At 28.2% G+C, this 25,699-nt stretch overlaps 3 protein-coding genes across 8 annotated transcripts; 1 reads left to right on the forward strand and 2 right to left on the reverse strand.

Annotated features, from left to right (window-relative positions):
• Positions 1–182: 182 nt before the first annotated feature.
• Positions 183–3,630, reverse strand: LOC103496434 (adenosine kinase 2). The gene is made up of 12 exons (XM_008458280.3): positions 3,408–3,630; positions 2,965–3,018; positions 2,694–2,740; positions 2,567–2,598; positions 2,341–2,442; positions 2,184–2,251; positions 1,799–1,875; positions 1,596–1,693; positions 1,442–1,512; positions 1,243–1,309; positions 967–1,150; positions 183–662 (listed from the first exon to the last, which is right to left on the reverse strand). Exons 1-12 carry the CDS (start codon positions 3,488–3,490, stop codon positions 520–522), a joined length of 1,026 nt encoding a protein of 341 aa, XP_008456502.1. The 5' UTR covers positions 3,491–3,630; the 3' UTR covers positions 183–519.
• A 508-nt stretch (positions 3,631–4,138) lies between these two features.
• Positions 4,139–7,564, reverse strand: LOC103496433 (phenylalanine ammonia-lyase G4). 2 transcript variants are annotated; one of them, XM_051082561.1, is made up of 3 exons: positions 7,053–7,555; positions 5,593–5,954; positions 4,139–5,505 (listed from the first exon to the last, which is right to left on the reverse strand). In XM_051082561.1, exons 1-3 carry the CDS (start codon positions 7,445–7,447, stop codon positions 4,205–4,207), a joined length of 2,058 nt encoding a protein of 685 aa, XP_050938518.1. In that variant the 5' UTR covers positions 7,448–7,555; the 3' UTR covers positions 4,139–4,204. The 2 variants fall into 2 exon arrangements, with proteins under 2 accessions (XP_050938518.1, XP_008456500.2); XM_008458278.3 differs by having other exon boundaries at positions 4,139–5,954; positions 7,053–7,564.
• A 10,913-nt stretch (positions 7,565–18,477) lies between these two features.
• Positions 18,478–22,424, forward strand: LOC103496432 (synaptotagmin-3). 5 transcript variants are annotated; one of them, XM_008458271.3, is made up of 12 exons: positions 18,478–18,935; positions 19,218–19,316; positions 19,410–19,460; positions 19,546–19,669; positions 20,098–20,216; positions 20,311–20,412; positions 20,525–20,599; positions 20,711–20,787; positions 20,970–21,219; positions 21,335–21,706; positions 21,843–21,974; positions 22,055–22,424. In XM_008458271.3, exons 1-12 carry the CDS (start codon positions 18,825–18,827, stop codon positions 22,181–22,183), a joined length of 1,641 nt encoding a protein of 546 aa, XP_008456493.2. In that variant the 5' UTR covers positions 18,478–18,824; the 3' UTR covers positions 22,184–22,424. The 5 variants fall into 5 exon arrangements, with proteins under 5 accessions (XP_008456493.2, XP_008456494.2, XP_050938519.1 ...); XM_008458272.3 differs by having other exon boundaries at positions 18,587–18,935; positions 19,546–19,600; XM_051082562.1 differs by having other exon boundaries at positions 18,588–18,935; positions 19,218–19,335.
• The last annotated feature ends 3,275 nt before the right edge of the window (positions 22,425–25,699 follow it).

Genomic DNA, 25,699 nt, shown 5'->3' on the forward strand with positions numbered 1-25,699 from the left:
ATCAAATTTTAAAATCAAAAGTTGAAATCCCTCCACTAAACTAACAAAACAGAAATAGTTTAAAATTCCTCTATCACTCAATGTTCTTTTAATTATGAAGTCGATCAAATCCATACTTTATTTTAGGCCTTCAGGTTAATTCCTCTCTATCAACTCTTAACGAAAGATGAGCATAAAATAAATTATAGAGTCAAAATTCTTCTTCCGATCAGTTTAAAGATGCATCCGAAATTACAAACTTCAGTACTTGAGATACGAGATTAAACGACATCAATTCAGATTCAGAGTCTAGCTCAAATAAAAAAATTTCATCCATGTACTGGATGAGAAGAAATACTAAAGAAAAATTGGACAATTCAAAAAAAGAATCGACTACCTCGTCTTGATGGATGGATTTAGAAGTGAATATATGGATGGAGACTTTCCATAATAAGGTAATGGAGAGGATGAGGTGAAAAATTGCTGCTGCTCTAGCATGGAAGGAAAGGATTTGATAATCCTGCATTATACCAAAGCTGTCTAATTGAAGTCGGGTTTCTCGGGGTATGTGCAGCCGGACCTTTGGATTATCACATTAGATGCATAGCAACCAGCTTTCACACAGTCTTCAATGGGCTTCTCTTGAACCAGTTGAGATAAGAATCCCCCAACAAATGCATCTCCTGTTGCAAGAATGAAGATCACAATTCGAAAGAAAAGAAAGTCAGCTTCGTACAACTACGTGAGTCCACATGGTATAAACTCTACAAATGATATGATAAATGGGGGATGCAAAAATATTCCAATAAACGTTCTATATTGACTTGCAAAAGTCCGAGCATAGAGTTTAGTAGATAAGACAGAAGCTACAATTCAAAGGCTGATGGTTTGGTCTCCAACTGGAGAATTGTTGAACTCAAAATGAAAAGAACTAACACAGTATTTCCATGCATTTACCAAATAAAAGTAGAGGAGAAGACCATATACCTGCCCCATTGGTGTCAACCAACTTCTCCTTAGGCAATAAAATAACAGGGAATAATTTTGCCTTCCCATCTTCAGCAACCACCACAGGATCAGCACCTTGAGTGATGACGGTGATTCTCTTGCGTGTTCCTGATGCTTTTGGCCACTGGGAAATCTTTATGGCAATCTCCTCAATATTGTCGGTCTAAACAGAAAAGACGTCTAAACTTAGTAATCAGTGAGAGCTTCAGTTCAGTTTTTGGATTTGAGAGCCCAAATGAACCTTATAAAAATTACCTCCCATCCATGAACTTTAGAGAAGGTTCTTGCTTCTGTTTCGTTTCCAAACACATAATCCATGTACCTGTATCAAAAATCAAGCCAATAGTTCATACCAACAATCGTGACTAACATCAAGTGTGGAAATACCATCAGAAAGGAAGAAGTTCTACATCCATTGCAGTAAAGACGGTAGAGAAAAATGCACAAGACTTACGGCAGAGCTTTCTCCTGCACATCTCTGAAGAATTCACAAATGAAAGGAGCAGAAAGATTCATGCTGAAGACCTGCAGAAGCACGATAATTTTCTAAAGTGCTGAAACTAGAACTCAAAGGAATTATAGTCAGACATCAAGTGTGGACATGTGACCTTGTTGTTTGCGGCAGCATGAGCAGCAACGAGTTGGATGGATTCTGGGGAAACCGTCAAGAAAAATCCAGCAATATAGAAGTATTTTGCCTGCTCCACTGTTCAAAAATAAATTTGCATTGAGATCAAGCCTGTTGTAGGCATATAGTCTCTAACTACTCAAACAAATAAAACAATTATGGAAATGGGAGGACAATGAATACCAAGTGCCCAGTTTTCAGGTCGCTTCAAATGCTCAGTTTTGTAACAGTTTGCGGCTGACAAGTTAGCAACAAGTGACCTGTAAATTGTCAATATAAGTTATACTTGACTTGACATGAAATATGGACAAGTTTTTGATGCATACAAGTATAAAATATATTAATATACGTTATCTGGTTGGAGGTGAAGGAAGATAGGATTTTAAAGTAGAAATATTAACAATGAAACATGAAAAGAATTTTATCACCTCGACCAAAGAAATTTAAATGAACTTTAGAAAAGTAGAAAAAAGTTTTACTACATTGTTTCCAAAAGCTTAGTCACATTAAAAACATTTTTATGAAAATCTGATGGAACATTAAAAAAGATGTATATGGATAGCAATACCTCTCACCACCTACAACACAGACTGCACATGTACCAGTGGGAGTAGTTTCATCCTCATAATATTGTACCTGAATACATTTGATTTGATATTAATCATATACATTTGTAGTAGATAATTTCAAATCATTAGAAGGTTGAAAAGTGTGCCTAGACATACATTGACACCGGCAAGCTTTGAGTTTTTCTTCATTTCCTCCCCAAATTTGTCCTTTCCAATGGAACCGATGTAACTAGTAGCACCAGGAATTTGAAGCATCCACTGAAAACACCGAGAATATATCATTAGGATCAAATAAGAAATGAAACTTAATTTCATAAAACAGTATTCAATTTCATAAAACAGTATTCAAGGTAAAAATGACACTAGTAAGGAAACTACGAACCTGAGCAACTTTAATGGAATTCTGAGTGGCACCTATATCAGGTATAACAAAATTAATGTATTTACACAAACGATCAAGTAAGAAGAGGTAAATATTCAAAACTACTTGGGGAAGGAAATCAAAATACCTCCTGCAATATATTCCACGTTATCTTTAGCAGCCATTTCTTCGTACCTTTACAAATACATCAGTAAAAGTTGTAATGTTAGGATTTAAGCTTAGAAACAAAGTAAAGAACACAAGATACAAGACAATCAACCAAAACATCGCTCGCCATTTGAAAACAAATTCATTTGCCTATTTGCTAATGGAAAAAAGATGCAACTTCAAACCAATGAACCATCAAATAACCAGAATACAACGATTGAAGATGAAGAGAGACTAAGAAAGAAACTCACATCGGCAAATGCTTCTCTTCGGCAAGGATAGCATTGTTTAACTTGATATCATATCTGCCAAAAAGAAACATATATTAATCTATAATAACACATTTGCTACAGAGCAGCTTCTTCAAACAAAAACCAATATACACGTTCATAACAATACACAGCAAAACACAAAGCATGCATCAGTAGCTACTTCACACTGCACTATCAAATCATCAGAAAACCTAACACGTCTAGATCTTACATTCATTTCTTCCGCAACCAAAGTGTACATAAATAAAGAAACAAAAAAAGTGACGGATCTGCCATGTAAAACCTAAACCACCTGAGAAATGCGTAGATCTATGGAGTAAACATCGCACTTCATCGTTCTTGAGGTACATTGGAGCAAATTAATGATATAACAAAAAAAAAAATAATAATAACAATAACGAGAGAGATGGAAGTGAGCTTACTTCTGCAAGAAAGCGTCGTCGACGACGGCGGAGATGTCGAGCAGGGGATTGCCCATTCCCAAAATGATCTTCTCGTACGCCATTAGAGGAAGATTTAGAAGGTGAATAAGGAGAGGAAAGAAAGGAAGAAGAGTGAACGGGTTAATGGAGAAGAAGAGAGGCGAATAAATGCAGTTTGGAAGGTCACTGAGAAGGGAGGAGAGTCCCTGTTACGCGTCGCTTCCCTTTTTATTACCTTTTAAGGTAAAAATATAAAAATATTTGATTTTAAAATTTGTTATCGTTTGTATCACTTAATTAAAAAAAAAAAAAAACAATTATAGAATATAGAACTCAAACGACCTACTAAATGCATATCAATTCAACTATAAAAATCTAAAGATATAAAATAAGATCCAAACAATCTACCAAATAAATAATAAACTATATTTTTTTAATTGAACAACATATAATAGAATTGAATTTTCGCTTAAGATGGTGTAACATATGTTGCATGTTGTGTAATATAATTGAAAAGGGTTAAAACACAATTAACAAATTTGAAATTGAATTGACAAGAGAAATCCAAAATATTGGAAATTAAAATATATATACATAGTCAATCATTATAAAATAACATGTTTATTATTATATTTTTTAATTAACAATTTTTGTAGTTGTAAAATTTTAGTGGGATGAATAGAATACAAGTCTCAAATTAAGACATTGTTAGACACAATAAAATTTAAATGTATAATTGAAAAGTTAACGAGTTTATGAAGTTAATTTATGTCCTTCACACAATGTAAAATAACATTTTAACTGAGAGGAAGTGGAGTTCCATTCCAATCCTTCAAACACTCAAGCATTGGATCTATCAATTTTCCTGCAGAAATGGCTGAAAAAACCTTATCGAACTCTTCTCCTGGCGATACATCCCTCTCACCCGTCAACAATCGAGTTCCCGATGTTTCTCTAACAAACTTGTACAATGGATAAGATTTGCATTCTTTAATTTGGTTTTCAATTGCGGCCCTTCCTTTTTCCACTTCCTTTCTCGCATTTTCCACTTCTTTAGGCAAAAGTGCTTTTAATTCGTCTTCAAAAGCTGTGATCTTTTGAAAGATTGAAGCACTTTGGTTGCTTTCTTTCTCATAGTTTTTTAAAGCATGATCTACCAATACTTGTCTTAGCCTTTGCATCAATGGATACGAAGCACTGCAAGGGTCATCAATATATGTAAAAATGTGTTCTCTATCCACAACTTGAAGCAAATCCTTCTCACTATACCTAATTGGATGGAGATTGCCATTAAAATGCAACACAAGGATCTTTTTTGCTACCTGGCATACAGTGTTCTTTACCGTTTTCTTCAAATTCTCCTCCATGTGTCTTAAATCAATAGCTTGGCACAATGCTACTAAGTAAGTTGTGGACATAAGCTTTAAAATCTCAATAGCTTCAGCTGTTTTTCTCGATGATATCAACCCTAATGAATTCACATCTTGGTTATGTTGTTCGGCACTCTGAACATGATTGGTTACCGGATTTGCCAAATATTGAAGTTCAGAGCAATATGAAGCCATTGCAATCTCAGCACCTTTGAATCCATAATCCAAACTTGGGTTTCTACTAGCAGTAAGGTTTGAAGGCAACCCATTATTGTAGAAGTCATTGACAAGTTCTGAGAACTGTGCAAACATGAGTTTGCCAATAGAAGCAATCGCTAAACGAGTATTATCCATAGAGACACCGATGGGAGTGCCTTGGAAATTTCCTCCATGCAAAGCCTTGTTTCTTGATACATCAATCAACGGGTTATCATTCACTGAGTTAATCTCACGTTCAATCATTTTGGTGGAGTATCTAATGACTTCAATTTGAGGACCTAGCCATTGGGGAGAAGTTCTAAGAGCATATCGATCTTGTTTAGGCTTTTGAAGCGAGTCAGTTTCATGCAACTTTTTAGTAGTTTTGATATAAGAACTTCCATATAATATATGCTCCATAATAGCAGCTGCTTCAATCTGACCAGGATGATGCTTTAATTTATGGGTCAAATGATCTGTAAACTCGGGTTTTCCATGCATAACTTCAGCAAAAATTGCTGACAATATCTCTGAAAGGATAGCAAGAAAGTTAGCTTCATATAGAACCATGGAAGCCAAGCCTGACCCAACCGCAGTGCCATTAACAAGAGCAAGACCTTCTTTAGGTTGCAAATTTAAGAAACCACCGGTAATCCCAGCAAGATGAAATGCCTCGGTTGAGTTAAGAGATTCACCATTTGGTCCAATGGCCTTAGAATTAGGTCTACCCGTCAAAACTCCAGCAATATATGAAAGGGGGACTAAATCGCCAGAAGCTGTGATGGTGCCTCTAAGAGGGAGACATGGAGTTATGTTGTGATTGAGTAATTTCGCTATTGCTTCCAAAATTTCAAACCTAATGCCAGAATAACCTTGCAAAAGTGTGTTGATTCTTACTACCATGGCAGCTCTTGTGGCTTGCAGAGACAACGTATGACAAGAATTCGAACCTTTTCCAAAAATTCCAGCATTTAAGAACCTGTTTCATTTAAAGGTAACATAAAGTTAAATAATTAGTAATAAATTAAAACTAATAGTATGTAAGATTTATTATATTGATTTTAAAATTCGTGAACAACATTGAAAATTTACACACCTTACCCTTGTTTAAACTTTTATATATCAATCAAATACAATTGTACAAGAAGAGGACCAATAACTTAACACACTAAAAGCACAATATTTTACATTTTCTAAAAAAAGGATAAACTAAGAAGATAAATTATATTATTGTTGTCGGAAGTTTGAGTAAATTAATGAAATTCTTACTCTATAAATAAGTAATGCTATCAATATTTATTTCTTGAGAATGATGAATCATGAAAAAGAAAAGGAAAATAAATGTTAGATAATTCCATTTTGTAACCTTTTTAGCTGTCTCTTTTAAAGAATTTTTTTTAAAGTTTATTTCATTGACGATTTATGTGTTTTAAAAAATTGGTAAAAAAATAAAAGTAATTCTTAATCTATTTCATATCGTTAAGTTAGACAATTGAATACTATTTTCTAATTCGTTCAAAGAAAATAAATTATATAATAAAGTTTTAGCTTCTTGTGATGGCCATATTGATGATTAATGACGTCATAACAAAAAGAAAACCCCTCAATCAAATTGAGATCAAAACAATTGTGTCTAAATTTTTTATTTAAAAAAGTTAGTTTAAATACTTTTTTTTATATTAGGCTTTGATATTTATTTTAATTCATGCTTTAAAATTTGCACATATTCAAGTTATTATATAATTAATGATGAAATTTTTTCAACATAAACATAACTAGACTAACCTAGCATAGATAAATTTAATCAAAAATACGAATGTTTGAATATCTTATCTAATAAATATAGTTGACATAAAATTTTTATGAAAAAGGTTATAATAGTTCAAATATTTTGTAATGCAAAGCTATCATAAACTAAAATTTATTATCATGATCTTTAGAATAATAATAATGAATGTATAATCCATGGTTACATTAAGATTAATTATAACACCAACGTTGAAGGGCGAGAATTAATTAAAAGTAGTTGATTTTTATCTAACATTTAAACTCATATAACTAATAGAGAGAAATTTACCTAATGAGTTCTTTTTGAAGGGCTTCTCCTTGATCAGTCCTGCGATGAGATGTAGAACCAAAACCAGTCGTAACTCCGTAACTATCGGTTCCATTAGTCATACTTTCAACAACCCACCTACTACTTGCTTCCACGGCAGAACGAGACTCCTCGGAAAGCTCCACCACGACGTCAGAGCTACGAGCAGCAATGGCAGCAACTTGTGCTATCGTGAGACTCTCGCCTCCAAGTCGCACAATAGGACGACGAAACTCCATCACCATACGCTTAAACTCCTCCAAATGACTCCCCTCGAGCCCTTTTGCCGCACCGCTCCAGTACGCAGCCACGCCGCCACACAAAGAGGGCTCGGCCTTCGGCCATCCATGATTGCCATTTTCCGGACGGGGTTCCATTGTTTTCTCCGAAAAAAGAACTCAAAAGTCAGAACAAGTGGGAGGAAGACTGCTTTAGGGGATACTAAATTTTGTTTTGTTTTTTTTTCTTTTTCTGTTTAAAGTTACAGAAACTTCGCTTAATTTTTGGATGAATGAAATTTGGTTAATATATATATAGATATATATACGAAAAGAAATTGCGGGTAGGTAGGGCGATGGGTTAGTTGAAAGTTGTTGTTGGCCGTTGGATCTTTTTCTGGAGATCATGACACGTGGGAATTCCCACTCTTTGATACGATATTATAAGAGGGGGTTTTGGTGAACTTAAGTGGATCCCACTTTTGCAACGTGATTGCTTTACTTATTCAATTTATAAAAATAATTTTTTTAAAAATATTTATAAAATATAACAAAATTTTAAAACTTATATATCATACCCATAATATATATTATTTTGTACTATATTTTTGTTAATATTTTGAGTCGTTTTTTTTTAATATATAAATATTTATATTTTTAACTATTAAATTTAAGCTAAAATTTGATAAACAAAAATATTAGAATAAATGTGCCCATTTCAAATAGAAATTACAAATTAAATAAAGAATAAATGGACTATCAAGTTGTTTGGAAACTTTGAATTTTATATTTATTTATTTCTGGGATGGAAACTTTGATTTAAAATATAGTATGAATTAAGTTATGGAAAAGATCTTTATATATATATTTATTGTTGTTAACTTATTTGATAAATATTTGATGGCTTTGTATATTATTTTCTTTACTATTTCAATTTCACTTCGTTTATATGTATATGACATGCATTAAAATGAATAAAGAAGATGTGTACAATATTTAATACAAATGAGTGTTGAAGCAATATTAATCATAATAATACAGTAGTCTTTATCTTTCTAACAAATTGTACAATTCAATCTGTCCAAAATATTGATTGTTAATTTTGAGATTGTTAAATTAGAATGAACTCTACTATATGTTTATTATAAAAGTTAAGTGATTGTGAAGTACTAAGGTGAAACTAAAGATGTATCTAAATGAATCATTACCATTTTCTTCAAAAATGAATAAGAAACAAACAAACATATGTATTACAAAATTCCATAAATGGCCCTCCATGCACATTATTTATAGAAAAACTTAAATAAATGCAAGACACGAAAACTATTTACGTACTAAAATCTATAATATTGGCCATTTTTTAGATATTTCAGGTTTACTCTTCTCTTCCTGGTATTTTTCTACGATTTCTTTCATCGTCTTTCTACCTTTCCACTTCTTTTTTTTCTGCGATTTCTTTCAATCGTCTTTTTTATTTTTCAATTGTTACGTCGTTAAATCTTTCCATCACATTTTTTATTCCTTTTTCACTGCGATTTCTTGCCATCGTATTTATTCTTTTATGATTTTGTGATTTCTTTTAACCGCCTTTCTTCTTTTTTTATTCTTTTTTACATCGTTTAATATTTACATCTTGTTCTTTTCTGATTCTTTTTTACTTGTTAATATTTTCATGTCTTTCTTCTTTTCTTTTTTTAGGCGTTTACATTTGGGTAACCAAATCTAAATAACTCTGCATAAGACAAAGAATTTTGAAAAAAAAAAATCATTTAGATTGGAGTAGTCAAATGTAAAAAAATAAAAGATTTTGTATAAAGAATCTTGAAAAAAATATTTTGCCACTTTTTTATATTTTGTAAAGTATCCCTTGTTTATATAAAAAAAGTATCCTTATTTATATATATATATATTCCTAAATTAATTGTAAAAAGATAATCAATACAATTCTTTTTTAAAAAAAACATTAATAAGATTCGTTAAAAACAAAATTTAAGGTTTATTAAAATTACATGAATTAAAATTAGAAAAGAGGAAACCACAACCTCACTTTTTATAAATAACAAATAGATGAATTAAGCTCTAAAAATTTATAAAAGACAATGTAATTTGAGCTAAATATTAATATTTAAAATTTTTGTATCTCTAAAAAAAATATAATTTATTTAAAAATAAAGGTTAAATAATAAAATAAAGGAAGGCGGTAAAGGATAAAGAACGCTTAAAAATTTCTACAAAATATAACAAAATTTCTATATTTTGTGAATATTTTGACCCGTGTTGCTATTTTAAAAAATATCAAAATATATAAATATTAGAATCGTAGACAGAGAACAAATTCAAAATTGTTGACTAACCATTTGATTTAAATTTTAAAATACCTTTGACAATATCTAACTATATTATTTGAATCTTCTTTATACAGTATGTATACACATTTTAATCTCTAAAAAAATGACTAGAATTGAATTTTAAAAATGGACAACTATATACGTTAAGAAATAAGAATAATGTTTTAAAACACAACTGAAAAATTAAAATGTTTAGAATCATTTTATAAGAATTCTGGTCTAATACATTTACCAAAAACAAAGAAACAAAACAAAATATCTTAGATGGATAAATTATTTTCCTGTAAAGAGGAAACACATATAAATGTCAAACAATTATTTTAACTTATAAAATGAATATTTTAATTCAATTGTAACTGAAAATTTGAAATATAATTCATCATTTTATCGTGCAATATATATTCTAATGTACCAAGATTAACAAATTTACAAACTCCACAAAATTTTATTTTAATTGGCCAAAATTTTATAAGAATGAAATAAGTTTGTATAAAAACATATAAGAAAAAACTTTTATACTACATTATATTTAATTAAATTTAAATAGTAAAATTAAGTTTAGAAAAATTAAATTATGTGATATAAGAATATTCGAATCATCTAAATAAAATAATAGTATAAGAAAATATTAAAATGCATTATGACATTTGTATGTACTTTATTTTAAGAGTTTCGTGGTTAAGACTTCTACTCCATTTATACTGTAACTTAAACTATCCTACACGAAATTAAGTAAATTATTTTCATTAAAAAAAAAAAAAAAGATCAACTTTGGTGGGGGAGTTGTGATTTTATAAAAATTATTGAAAAAATGTTACATGGGCCTTGGTGTATTTAGTATGATTAAAAAATTAATTTAGAATAACTTTCAATCCATGTAAGAAATCAAGACTCTTGATTTTTTTTTTTTTTTCAATTTTTAAAATTAATTTTATAGACCACTCTTTTCACTTTTAAATCTATAGTTTTATTACCTATTTAAAATTTTTGAAATATACAATAATAAACACTTTACTGATAAAAATCAATGGATTGTAATTACTATATAGAAGTTTTAGGACATAAGACCGAATATATTTATTTTTATTTTTTATTTATCAAATTATCTATAAATAGTGGCATTGGATAGAGGTAATCATTTTTCGTAAAAATTAGATAAATATAACTAGGTGAAAATTCCATAAATTTTAGAGAAAGTAGAGGAATTTCATTTTCATATTATTTTATATTTATTTTAATAGTATATTTTCTTGATACCATGATTTCGCTATGTCTCATATTTAAAACGCCAATATATATTTCATATTCTTTTTTTTTAATGTTTTTTTTAAATAATAATACTTATAACAATAAGGATTTTTGTAAAGGTTTATAATAATTTTTTTTAATTAATATTACTGATTTAAACAGAGGCTAAATGAGAAGTTTAGTAAAATTTGATTATATTCTCTTAAAAAGTGTTAGTGTATAATAAACTACATACAAATTACTTTAATTTAAATAAGCCTCGAAAATATTTAAAGATGTCTAAAATGAGTCCTTTTATACAGAGAAAATAAATTATCTAATTAAACCTTAAATTTCAATTTTTTAGTTAATCCATACATTAACTTTAAAATATGCCTAATTCTACCTATTAGACTAAATTTAACGTATAATATGATATTTAAATTTTAACATTTTTTATTATAAAAGAGATATAATAAGATACGAAATTGATATATATTATTTTAGGAGTAGATTATTATTAAACACAAAATCAAAATTCCAAAGACCTATTAAAATGTTTTTAAATGTGTGTTTTTTTTTTAAAATTGGTACAATTTGATTATGAAAATTTTATAAGATTTATATTCACATAATATATTATATATATATGTGTATGTATATGTAAACTTTTTAATTTATTTATAAACCATTACATATTATGTAATTAATTACCTAGGTTTTCATGAAATCACGAGAATGAATTTTAGTTTTCTTTTGCAATATTTGGTAATGATCTACGATGGCAATGTCACTCTCTATGTTATATATATATAGGCAAGATTAATATTAACAATATGACAATGCCATTTATAGAACTCAAATCTGTTTTGATCACGTTTGGACAAATTAAATATATCCGAATAAATGAATTTGTCAATATTCTTATAAGATTTATTCACCGTAGAGATTGTTATTATTATTTAATTATTACGTTGAATTTATCCAACGTAACATTCGTTTGGAAAACAATTTTTCTTTTTGTTTTAAATCAAGATTATTTATTCTCTATTTCTTAAAACAACTTGCATATATTTAAAGTAAATCATTGAATTCTTAATCGAATTTAAAAAAATAAGAGGTGAAAATAGTAGCGTCTATAAATTTAATTATAAAAAAATACAATAATCATCGAGTGGGATATGAAATACTAATCTAAACACATTTTATAAATTTCGTAGCTTAAAAAATATTTACCAACATCGATATTTTATCAATATATTCGTAAAATCACAAAATATAGACATTGGTATTTTAATAATTATTCAAATGAGAACATTTATATAATGAAAACAGATGGTGTGGGAAAAGTTGGTAAATGTGCTAGAATTCTAGAAGGTGTATGAAATTGTCAACTAAAATTATATTTAATTAATTTGTTTAACGTTGAGTATTAGAAAAAATAGGAATTAATTAATCAAAAAATAAACCGAGTAAACATAAATTAATTATTTTTTAATAAAATCGTACCAATGGATATCATGTTCTCAATGATTATTAACCATTAATATACTATTAATTAGCACATCAACAATTAATTATTATTAAAAATCTCAATTTGAGTTTAGTTGTAAATATTTTAGGTCCCATTCAACTATTATTCCATTTTTTTTTAATTTTTAATAATTAAGTTCGTAAACATTCTCTTTAATTTTTTTCTCTCTAAAATGTTTACAGTTCTTTTTCTTTATCTAATATTTAGTGATATTTTTTAAAACAAGCTAAATTTTAAGAAAGCAAAAAAAAAAAAAGTATTATTATTATTTTTATTATTTAAAACAGAGATAAATATTATATTAATTACTCATACTTTCTTTTACTTTTTTTTTAAACAATTCAATGTATTCACTAGTTACAAAATTAAATATGAGAGACTTGATTAGACATAAAATTAAAACTACGTCAAGAATATGATTTTTGTTCTTTTTTATTGTATTTTAGTTTAATATTACTTTGAAGTTAGCTTAAAGGTATGATATTTATTATGTTAAAATAATTCAATTTTTGCAAAGTGAAGTTAGTTAATTAGCACGACTCTTTTTTCTTTTCTTTTTGAAACAACATGGGCTTGTGTCCGGCCCCATCCTTGGAAGGGCCCAGGCCCAGTTTTTAAAACAATAATCGCTAATTAGTAATTCCATCACGACTTTTAAATAACAAAATCGGTAAAAATGTTTTTAAATCTAGAAAAATATTACAGTTTAAAAATAGAGGTCTAAAGGGAAGTTGTGAGCATTATGTTCATGCGTAAGTTCTATGCCAAGATTAGCACGATTAATAATATCAATTTAAGTACATCAATACCTAAAATTTTATTTGTGTTTGTAATTTTTAAAATATTGTATAATTTACTTTAAAAGTAATTAAATTAATATAGAGATTTATTAGCACAAAATTAAAAAGAATAAAGTTGGCATCAACAAATTTAAATGAAAACAAACAAATCCAATTTCAATAATTTTTACTTGTAAGATTGGCCCAATTGGCACATTTTTAATTAAATTATCTTTATATTTTATTCTTATTCTAAACAAAATCTTATTTACATGTATTATATAAGAAACCATGTATTATGTCGGTGAGATATTTGAGATAAATAGTAAAGTTATTTTAATTTAAAAAGTTGTCTAATCGTAATTGAAAGAGTTTTTTATTTTTCTTTTCATTCTTTTGAAAGATGATGTGTAAATTGATAAATGAATTAGCTCTTTTGGACTAAATGTGTCATTATTTATAGTTGTTTAAACGTATCCAAATGAATTAAATTCTTTTTTTGTACCTATTAATATTGTTAAATTTAGTATATATTATGAAATTATAATTAATAGAAGCATCCACATAACTCATAAATGTTCTTTTAAAGCTATTTATTACAATATTTTTCTTTAGAAAAATAAAAAAGTCATAATGAAACATATTCTAGCTTTTGCATTTTTTTTAATTATACCTTTTCTTTTTTCTATTTATTTTTCATTTTTTTGGGGTTCCCTTTATTACAAAGATCTACTGAAATCATGAACTTTATAATCAAATAATTAAAAACACAAACTTTTTCTAATTTATCCCTACAAAGGAATATATGAATAAAGCTTTTTTCTTCATAAAAAAAAAGGTTATTTTAATCTTAACCCTCACTTTCAAAATACTTTGTCACAAACTTTGAAGATGGAATTATTCCACAATATTTGACTTTTATTATTATTGTTGTTATGATGATTTTGTTGATTTTGTTAATCCTTTGCCAGTAAGGAATAGCTTTATACATCAAATAAACCCTTTGAGTATATGATTTCTTCATTATTTCCTTTTTCCTTTTTATCCTTAAAATATTAATATTGGGCAATTTTTTTTAAATATCTCCAAATACACATACTATAAAAAGTTTGGAATATATGTGTGTTCAATTACAATTTTAGCCATAAATTTTGAAGTCTATTTAACTTACGATTAAATTTCTATACATGTCTATCTCTTAATATGTCATTAAACTTTTAATTATGTACTAATAGATTTTTAATTTTCAACTTTCTATCTTAGGATCATTGACCTATGTATATATATCAAAGTTCAATAGTTTCTCAAACATGATAGTTTAAAGTTTTATTAAAAACAAAATGGAAATCCATTTTTTAATTAAAAATATCAAATACATCATGAACTTAATAGACAAAAAAAAAAAAAAAAAAAAAAAAAGCTTCATGAATTTATTTTGTTTCTTATAAAATAAATTTAGAGACTAAACTTGTAATTTAAGCCATGGAATATTTGGTAAAGCTAAAATAAAATCAAAAGTTAATAAAATTATTATTATTTTATGTATTAATATATATATAAATAAAGGAGACAAGCTTTATTCCATTGGAAAATGGTAGTAAAAAAATGACTAAAATAAAAGCCAAAATTTTAAAGAATTGATAATTTTAGTACATAGTATTTTGTGGGTACAAAATAGTATAGTTTGTACATATTGATTTACTTATTTAAAATGGACCACACCCATTTATTTATTTGTTTATTGGACCATTTCTTTACCATAGAGTTCTCTCTTAATTATTAAACTAAATACTCTATTTTTTTATTCATTCAAATTAATTAATATATAGTGAGATTTCAAAGAAAAAAAGCCATGAAAAATAAAGCCGTTCCTTTTTTCCTTTTTGCCAATTGTCAATGTGCCAATATATATATATATATATATATGATGATGATGATGAACATGTAAATACAATACAAACTTTATAAAATAATATTTATGCTAAACCTCATTGGTTGTGTATGTTTTAATCTCCACAACTTGTTTTTCAAATGGCCCCTAATCTTTATAATTTCTTTCTTTTTTTTTTTTTTTTTAATCTTAAGCATGTGGTCTTGTGAATAAAGAAGAAAACAATCTTTTAAATGAACAATACAATAAATTCAATAAAAATATATTGCCTACTAAAATTAAATTTTAGTATTTATTTGATACAAACAATTATCAAATAAAGTAAAAACTAAAACAAATACTTTAAAAAATTATTTTATTTATAAATCCAAGAGTGTGAGTTTGGTAAATGGATTGTGTGATAAAATTTTAAATTATTCAATAATATTTAATATAAAACAATATATGCATCCTTGATAGCTATACTTAAGGTTTCCTTAATCTTTCCTAGCAAAGCAAAAGTAGGTGAGTTTGAATAATACAAAACTATATCTTTGAAAAAAGCTAAGAAGTCAATTAAATACAATAATCTTAACAAACTATCTTGAAAAAGCAATCAATTAGTAATGTTTTTTTTTTTTTATTATTCTAATCCCATTCTAATTATGTCAATGGCAATGCACATAAATATATAAATAAAAATGGTAGAAGGATTTTTAATTTGGATTATTTGTAGTCACAAGACAAAATGCCTTAAATGAGCATATCAAGATAGGCAACTAAATTTTGCAAAATAATAATAATAATAATAATAATGTTAAGAAGAATAGTATATTTATATAATGCAATTTCCTATGTTGAGAACTGAATTTCAAGAATAAAATAATTCACATTGTATATATCGAGATTTTAATTGAATTTTGATTTCAAATAATGATGGATATTGAAGCATATTGAGATTTGGCACCATATCCCAAATTATTGCATGTGAAAGACATGGCATGTTCTTTTTTATTTCATACTACAAAAAACTGAGTTAAGATATTAATTCATTTTCATGAAAAAGTGTATGGTAATGTTTAACTAACTTAACCAATAACACAAACACTATTTGTAGTTAGAATTATTGTGGTTTTCTTTTGATGCTCCATAATAATTATTTATTTTACAGTTTGTTGATAATAAATCATGTCTGAAGTTTAAAATTTTTAGATTTATTTCGTTCTTTTCTTTTTGTTTTTCAAATTTAGATTTGTTTTCTTTTGTTATCTACCTCGACTCATAAAACTAATCTAAAATTTAAAATCTAAAATTGAGTAATCATTTTATTTTTTGTTTTTAGTTTTTAAAAATGAAGTTTATTTTATTTTCATTTGTTATAATGACATCTATAAGTATAGTTGTTGAATTATTAACTAAATTTTAAAAACAAAACTATTTTTAAAAGCTGTTTTTTAGCTTCCATATTTTGGCTTGATTTTCCAAAATATTGGTAAAGTGTATATAATAAAGATTTTCTTTTTTTTTTTTTTTTTTTTTTTTGTGGTAAAAGCAGTGAGCTTAATTTATAAAAATAAAAACAAAAACAAAAAAATTAAATGATTACCAAAACAAAGCTCGAAAAAGATAGTTTTTAAAAACTTGTGTTTATGTTTTTAAATTTGATTAGTTATCCAATCTTTATACTTACAGAAGATGCAAATTATTATTAAAATGAGATGAAAATAGATTTAATTTTTAAAAATCATAAATGAAAAATGTATCTCTTGACGATACAAACGTTTATTTTGTTTCAAATGAAAAATTAAATGAAACGAATAAAAAATGTTAAAATATTGAATAAGTTTGTGTTTATTATTATAGTTATAACATGAGAGAGTTAAAAAAAACTATTTACAAAATATAACAAAATAAAATAAAAAACTTAAAACGGTATAATAAATTAACATTTATTAAACATAAGATCCATCTTGTAGACCTTCAATAAAGTTCAGAAATACATTAAATGTAGATATTAAAATTTAGAAATTCAATAAATGAAAAATTTTGGACCAATTACAAATTGTTGTGGTAGTTGCCAAATTAATGATAGAAATATAAATATTTGAATTTGAGACTAATTAAAAGTTGACATGTATTCCAAATTAAAATTAAAAACATAAATTTGGCCATTTTTACGACGTCTTTTCATTATGACCGATTGATCAAGTTAATTATTTTGATATAATTAATTATTATTTATATTTAAGTTAAAGTTCAATTTAACAAAAAAAGAAAAAAAAAACTCAATTTGACCCAAATGTTAAATAAGATCAAAATCCGGTTGAGTCAATGAGTCTAATCCATAGACTAACCAAGTCTAAGCCGATAAAAAAGCCTACTAGAAGACTCTATAAATAGAAGAAGAGTTTTTATTTGTAAGAGACAAAAGCTTTTACTCATATACTAGAGAGAATTCTCCTTCCACCCTGGAATACAAGCATTAGAACCTAAAGCTGAAGTTGACGATCATCTAGTAGAGATACAAGTACTACAAAACCGAAGTTGATCATCCTCTAGTAGATATACAAGTACTATAAATTAAATCATATTGCATCAAATCAACATCAATATAAGTTTAACTCTATAAAAAACGTTTCTTCATATTCATAAACTTCTTGTTAATACTTATTACACCAAGTTTAGTTTGTTGTAAATTAATAGTGATAATAATAAAACAAACAATATGGATAATGAAAAATCACAAACTATAGGGTAAAGGAAGTAGCAAAATGTCACAAAGTAAATACAATTGAAACAATAAACCTATTAACTCTGTTTGAAAAATGTAAAACTTTTATTAACTAATTCAATTATTAAAAAAAAAAAATTTTATAGGTTGTTTATATAAATAGAGACATTTCTAACCAATTGAAACTATTTATAAAATGTTGCAAAAATTATTAAATTACTTTATTGTTTAAAAATAATTTTTAATATTTTTACTATTCATACAAATTTCTCTTTTATTAAATTCAAATTCACTTTGATCATTCAAAATCAATATTCTATATATATGATTAGGCGTTTAAAAGTGTAAAAAAAAGTATTTTAATTGTTAATTTGAATATCCTTTTCAGAAATTTTGTTTATCCTAACTTCTTATTTTTTTTAAAAAAAATCAAATTGATATTTCTTTCTTTCTTAAAAAATAGAAAATGATTGGGAAAAAAGGAATAAACACCATTTTCTCCAGCTCTCGAGGAGATTTGTTATGTTTATTTGGATTGGACCATTAAGCCCCTACCCCAAATTACCCAATAATTGACATAGATAATAACGTAATACGGGGGTGTTATTGTCATTCCACTTTCCATGGACGTTAGGACAGGAGAAACATTTGTATAAATTTTTGAAGCAAAATTCATTTTCAAGCTAACGTGTCTCTCTCTATTGCGTTGGCGGTTTCGTGAGGGACATTTCCGCGTTACAATCTCACAATTTTGTTTCTATTTTTAATTCTTTCAATTCAATCTTCTTCTTCTTCTTCTTCTTCTTCTTCTTCTTCTTCTTTGTTGGTTTCGTTATTTTAATCCTCTTTTTTCCCATTGCTTTCAAATTCTCCCAATCTCTGCTTCTACTTCTTCGAAATTCGCCTTGTTTTTCGTCTTTTTTCTCTCCTTTTCCTGCCATTTGGCCAAATACAACTAAACGGTCTTCACTCTTTTCTCCTTCTCAACTCTTTCTCTTGTTTGTTTGAAGTTTCATGTATGGTGGATGATTCAAATTGGAGTAGGAGATGGGTTTTTTCAGCACTTTATTGGGAATTATTGGGTTTGGTATTGGAATTCCTCTTGGTTTGGTTATCGGGTTCTTCTTTTTCATCTATTCAAAGCCCGATGAAGTCAAGGTATGACCCTGATGGATTCTTTGCTTATTACCCACTTTTGGTTTCCATATCCATCGCATGGTTTTCTCCTGTTTTTGCTTCCATTTTGGTAGTGGACTCAATGTGTTTGTTGATATGTTTCTTTAGTAACGTTTTTAATATTTTTGTTTCATGTTTTTTTTTTTTACTCGGTTCCAATTGAGAATATTTTCACGTATGGGTTTGCGAATGTGAGAATGCTCTGTTTTTGTTATGTCATCGATAAATATTTGATTATGCCACCCTTTTGTTTGACGAATGCAGGATCCGATGATTAGGCCAATCTATGAATTAGATTCAGATGCTTTGGAAGAAGTTATTCCTGAAATTCCACTGTGGGTTAAGCACCCTGATTTTGATCGGGTTGGAAAATTGTGGTGGTGTTCGTTTGTTTATCTCTGTCTTTCATGTTTCTTGATTTCTAACATTGTCTGATAGGTTTTATAAATCACACAGGTAGATTGGTTGAACAAGTTCATTGCAGCCATGTGGCCTTATCTTGATAAGGTGATTTCACATTTTACGATGCACACTTCTGTTTATGATTTTCTGTTGATTGTTATACTTTGACATCAATTTCTTGAATGTACAGGCTATTTGTTCTAGCATAAGAGGAATGTCTAAACCAATGTTTGCTGAGTATATTGGCAAGTTTCAAATCCAATCTATTGAGTTTGAGAGTTTACTTCTTGGAACTCTTCCTCCCAAGCTTTATGGTTAGTCTAATCCGGATAAGTATCATGTTTTAAAGAAACATTTCTATCTGTCGTGGAGTTTGTAGAATATAACTTTCAGATAATCATATGTTTTCTTAATCAACTTCCCCTCAACTGTATGGTTCGATACTGTTAAAATCACTGTTCTCTATGATTGGTTTTAGTTCTTTACTCTAATTTATTCACATGATCAACATGATGAGAAATGGTTGTCTTCATGGCTGAGATTCTGCCATCATTTTAGAGTATGCTTTTTGCAATGATGTTAACTAAGGTCAGGATATAAGAACAACTTTGAAAGGAAATTAATTCTCAAGAAGAAGAGATAGCTGAGACTTGCATGTACTTTTGGCTGCTTAATTAAGACACTGGAGTTCAACATGTTGTATATGTTTTGGTTGATAATTTGAAACTATCTAATGTTGTAGGTATCAAAGTGCATGATACCAACGAGAATGAAATAGTCATGGAAACTGCAATCAAATGGGCTGGGAACCCTAATATAGTATTGATATTGAGACTTTTTTCATTGCAAATAAGAATTCAGGTCAGCAGATCCAACAGAACAAAAATTTGTATCTGAGAAATGTTTATCCTTTTCCCCCGCTCCAAAACTATTTGACAGTCATTTTTCTTCTCAGTTAGTAGATCTGCAAATTTTCGCAGCACCTCGGGTAGCTTTGAAGCCTCTAGTGCCTGCTTTTCCTTGTTTTGCCAACATTGTTGTGTCTTTATTGGAGAAGGTCTGGGGGCATCAAACAGTAACTATTAGTTGATTGAGCTAGATTTATGTTGAGTTCATCCATATATAATAGTTTTGTTTTGTTTTTTGTTTTTTGGGTTACATATCTGCAGCCGCATATAGATTTTGGCATGAAAATACTAGGAGGCGATATCATGTCCATACCTGGCCTCTATCAATTTGTTCAGGTGCTGCACTGGACCACTGGTATATAATCATTTGTCAACCACTTGGCTTGGTCAATGAATGTTTACTTTACAAGGATGCATTTTTGAATCAGCTGATTCTTGCAACTGTAGGAGACTATCAGAAAACAAGTTTCCAATCTCTATCTTTGGCCCCATGTCTTTGAGATACCGATTCTTGATGCATCAGTGTAAGTTTCAATAAGATCGTATAGCCGTTATTAGTCTTTGTCTAATTGATTTCATTCAGTGTGTGTAATCCAAAATCTCAAAAAACAGAGTCATCCTTGAAAGGTTATATAACTTGGTCCTGATATGATTTACTTTCCAATAACCTCAATTTTTATTTTTATTTTTTTTCTTTTTTGTGTAGAGCGGCAACGAAAAAGCCAGTGGGAATACTACATGTGAACGTCGTCAAGGCTTCAAAGCTTTCAAAGATGGACTTGTTGGGAACATCAGATCCATACGTTAAACTCAGTCTAAGTGGAGAACGACTACCTTCAAAGAAAACCACCATTAAGATGAATAACTTAAATCCAATTTGGAATGAGAAGTTCAAGCTTGTTGTGAAGGATCCAGAATCTCAAGTTCTTCAGTTGCAAGTCTATGATTGGGACAAGGTTCTTCCCTTCCTCTTCAACGCCATTGAGTTCCAGAAAGATGAATTAAATGTGTCCATCAGATTCGTGAGAAACGTGCTAAGTTTCTATTCTGAGAAATTATTTTCCATTGCAGGTTGGAGGACATGACAGGTTAGGAATGCAGCTAGTCCCCTTAAAAGTACTTACACCCTATGAGACGAAGGAACTAACGCTCGACTTACTGAAGAACACGAACATAAACGATCATCAAAACAAGAAACCGAGAGGACAACTTGTGGTTGAGTTGAAGTTTACTCCTTTCAGAGAAGAAAGCAGCAAGTTCAGTAGTCAGTTAGATGGATGCCGAAGTATGGTAAGTCGAGACGAAAGAGATTTACAAGATGATTTTGTAGGTGGAGCGGGGTTGTTGTCGGTTAAAATCCAAGGGGCGGCAAGTGTGGAGGGGAAACGACATAGTAATCCTTATGCAGTAATGCATTTTAGAGGAGAAAAGAAGAAAACGAAGGTAAATCTCTTTTAAATCACAAGACTCCTTACTCTTGCCTTTCATATATACCAGCCATTTTAATTGGTAGCTAGCTAGAACTTGTTGTCGTTGTCATCGTCATCTTTCTCTAAATTCCAAACTGTGCATTCCCTAGATGGTGAAGAAATGCCGTGACCCGGTTTGGAATGAAACTTTCGAGTTCATGCTTGAGGAGCCTCCATTAGAAGAAAAGATCCATATTGAGGTCAGAAGTAGGAAGAGCAGTCGTTTCAGTTTTTTCTCAAAGGTAACAACATCGGCATCACATCACAAATTTGTAAGCAAGAAATTCGATTTGTAAATGTTCTAAAAGATCTTTCTTCACAGGAATCATTGGGACACGTAGAGATTAATCTGGGCGATGTTGTGCACAATGGACGCATCAACACGAAGTATCATCTGATCAATTCAAGACATGGAATGATACATGTTGAGATAAAGTGGACAGTGGCTTGATGGAAACAAAATGAACATTCATCTGAGTTCCTCACTTGAGTTGTTTTATATGTGTCTCTCAATGGAGTTTCGTGTGGACAAAAAAGGGAACATGAAGTCTTTTTCAATTCAATCCTCTGTTCTCATTGTTCACATGTATAAAATGTATTTAAAGCCACCACTGCCACAAGTATGAAAAATGAGTCATTCTTGTTTAATGTTGATCATTCATTGACAAAAATGCCCTTTCTTTTTCTCGAAATTATCAAGGTACGAGTATAGCGAAATTGTTGTTTACATATTTTCCTTTCAAATAATCCTTCCAACTAATTTGCCTTTGAAACATTCTAAATCTTGTAACCTTCCTTGTCTAACTGCAGCAGCAATTTCTAACATTTCAACTAAGTTTCTAACATGTTTACCCACTTAATTTTTGTAAGTTTTGATTTTTATTTAGTTTTCAGATTTCAAAATGCTACAAATTTGTTTTGAGATTTGAATTTCTTTTCAGTTTGATTATCAGATTTTAAAGTTATACACTTTTTAATCTTGATTTTTTTTTTTGTCAAAAATTAACTTTCAAACTTCTCTTAACCATTATTTTACATTAATTAATTAATAGACATTAACTAATGATAATAACTAAAAGTAAATATATTTTTTAAAAAAATCAAGCAAGAGTAAATTTCGAAACCTTTTAACTAAATTAAAATAAAACTCAAATTTCAAGAGTAATAATATTTTCAAACTTAGAACTAAAATAAAACTAGGCTAACAAAATTAATCACTAGAAGTATAATATTTTGAAATTTGAGAACCAAATGGAAATTTAACTGTTAACATATATAACAATACTTTAAAAGATCACAAATAGAGTAAAATTTATCAAATTTTATTAATGCTATAAATCTATTGCTGATGTACTTTCCTACATTTGTAATTTTTTAAAATTATTATTATATACTCAATTATTATCTTAAAACTACTGCCGAAACAAAAAAGAAAAAAAGGTGGAAGAGTTCATTCATATTGGAAATATGGGTCAACTAAACCCAATGAAAAGGCCCATTAGCCTTCTAGTTCATTCATTAATGACTTGGTAGTGCATGGGCCAACCCAAACAAAAAATCCAACAAAAGAAGCTATATAAGTTGGTATAATTTGGATGAGTAGCAATTTAAAGGATAATAATCAAATGTATAAAAATTGTAAAGTCGCTCTTATTTATCATTGACGAACTCTTATAGTTGTAATTTACTTCTATCATTAATGAATTTTTATAGTGTATCTCTGGTAGAATAATATTGTAAATTTTATTATATTTTTAATTTTAAAAGAACGTTATATTTACAACTGTGTTTTATATTGCTTAAATGATAAATTTACTCCAAAATAGTTTAAAGAAAAATTGAATTTATTCGGTGCAATGGTTTGCTGGTAGAAATTAATTATCAATGACAATTTTTTGAAATCCTAAAAACTATTTACAAATAGTTACCAAATGATCAATACCAAATTTCATATATATTATATATATATGTTTTATAAGGATAAGAAGTAAATGATAACAATTTATATATTGATCACACAAATATGAATAATGTTGTAGAGAGAGAGAGAGAGGGAGAGAGAGAGAGAGATTAGGACTTGAGATGAAACATATGGGGCCCACAACATTGATGAAGAGCTTAGGTGTTTGACTTTAAGGAAAGCAATGGGTTATAGCTGTTTTCTTTAATTCCTTTACATGCAATATTACAAAGTAACATTTTATTTATTTTCCATAGAGAATATATCATTTTTATTTTAAAAAGGAAAAAAAAAAAAGTTAAATAAAATAATTGTAATAATGCCTTTTCACTTTTGTGTACTCCAATATCCCTTTTATTATCACACCTCCAACTAACTTATTTATTCATATTTATAATTTCATTTCTTTTATATATGCTTTCCTCACCATCATTATCTCTTCTAACAAATTATAATTACCCCCCCCCCCCCCCCCCCCCACATTTACTTCCATCCTAAATTTTTATTATTCTAAACTTTTCTTCTTTTTTAAACAACCATTTTTTTTTTACATTTTTAATGATCGGTCTTTGTTTATTATTTTAATAGTTAAAAAAAAACACAAATTGTAATGTTTTCTTCTTTTAATAAGAGTTTAATTTCTATAAGGTTTGTTTGATTTAGCATTTAGATATGATCTTACCTATTAAAATATATATTGTTTTTTTTTTAATATCGACTGTTCTTCTTCATATCTTAGTTGATAAATAATTTGAGAACGTTGTTAATTTTGATTTCTATGTTTTCTTCTTTCTCTATTGGCTTCACAAGAAAAGCAAAAAAGCTTACATTTAGATATTTGAATTATGATATGATCAAGGGTTTTTTTTTTAAGGTAAGAACCTTGTTATTAGGTTTCTATGACCGATTACAAGAAAGTGATTTTAGATTATTTTGACATTCAAGTCAAATTCAACCACGGGTTTCTTAAATTTTTGCGAAACGCGAATTTTTAAGTATGGTTGATACGAGAATAAATAATCCATTTCTCTTATTTACTGAGAACTTTCGATCTTAAAACAATTCACAATTCTTGTCATCTAATAACCCTCGACTTAATTAAGGTTGAGATAAAACCAAGTTGGTAATATATTATTTTTTCCTACTTTGATAATACATGAAGTGGGGAGAATTGAAACTATGACCTCAATATAGGTAGTAGTTGTTTTGAGCTATACTCTCTTGACAAGTTGAAAGTTCTAATAATATGTTTTAAAATTAAAAACTCTCATATTCTCAAATAGTTTTTTTGTTACACTTCTTTGGTTTTTCATACATGAACGAACTCAAATCTCAATAACACATTTATTTATTTATATTGCAAGTTCTCAATTGGTTTGACCTTCAACACATAATATTAAAAACAATAAAATAAATACTAATGAAGGAAAATGACTTTTAAATCTTGGTTGTACACATACACTCATGAGTATTCTTTTGAATAGGGTATTGACTTTCATGCATGACACTCATCACACTATGTTGCTAAATGTGTATTAATTAATCTATATAGTTTGAATTAAATATACAAATAATGTATTATGATAAGAGAATTTTAGTGTACAAATTTGATGTGGGAATTTTAGTTAACGCACAAATCGTGTATTATATAATTAATTACAGAGATATATATATTGCAGTCGTATTGAGTTGAGCTAGAATGAAATAACATATTACTTATATAATGTACGAAGTAATTTCACTGTTTATAATTTTTTTTTATTATCGTCGATCTATTTATACTTCACACTACATCGATGAATTTAGTAAAGGTAGACATGTATGACTCAATTTTGTTGAGAACAATTTCTTTGGTATTATTGTTTGAAATAAACGTATTGATGTTTACGTTTTGAAGTTTCGTAAAGTATATCGATTTACACAGTTTATTGTGTTTTGTCTATATAAACATTATATAAAATTTATAATTTTATCAATTAAACGATATAAACCTTTCTTTAATGAATC

Source organism: Cucumis melo, chromosome 3 (assembly GCF_025177605.1).
Source record: "Cucumis melo cultivar AY chromosome 3, USDA_Cmelo_AY_1.0, whole genome shotgun sequence".
In the NCBI taxonomy this organism is placed as follows: Eukaryota; Viridiplantae; Streptophyta; class Magnoliopsida; order Cucurbitales; family Cucurbitaceae; genus Cucumis; species Cucumis melo.

Coding starts and splice junctions, on each gene's coding strand:
- LOC103496434 (XM_008458280.3), bottom strand. CDS start 3,490: ATGGCGTACGAGAAGATCATTTTGGGAATGGGCAATCCCCTGCTCGAC. Junction 2,252..2,340: donor CAAAGCTTGCCGGTGTCAAT/GTATGTCTAGGC, acceptor AAATGTATTCAG/GTACAATATTATGAGGATGA. Junction 1,694..1,798: donor ACCTGAAAACTGGGCACTTG/GTATTCATTGTC, acceptor ATTTTTGAACAG/TGGAGCAGGCAAAATACTTC.
- LOC103496433 (XM_008458278.3), bottom strand. CDS start 7,447: ATGGAACCCCGTCCGGAAAATGGCAATCATGGATGGCCGAAGGCCGAG. Junction 5,955..7,052: donor CTTCAAAAAGAACTCATTAG/GTAAATTTCTCT, acceptor TAAATGAAACAG/GTTCTTAAATGCTGGAATTT.
- LOC103496432 (XM_008458271.3), top strand. CDS start 18,825: ATGGGTTTTTTCAGCACTTTATTGGGAATTATTGGGTTTGGTATTGGA. Junction 19,461..19,545: donor TGTGGCCTTATCTTGATAAG/GTGATTTCACAT, acceptor TTGAATGTACAG/GCTATTTGTTCTAGCATAAG. Junction 21,975..22,054: donor GTTTCAGTTTTTTCTCAAAG/GTAACAACATCG, acceptor CTTTCTTCACAG/GAATCATTGGGACACGTAGA.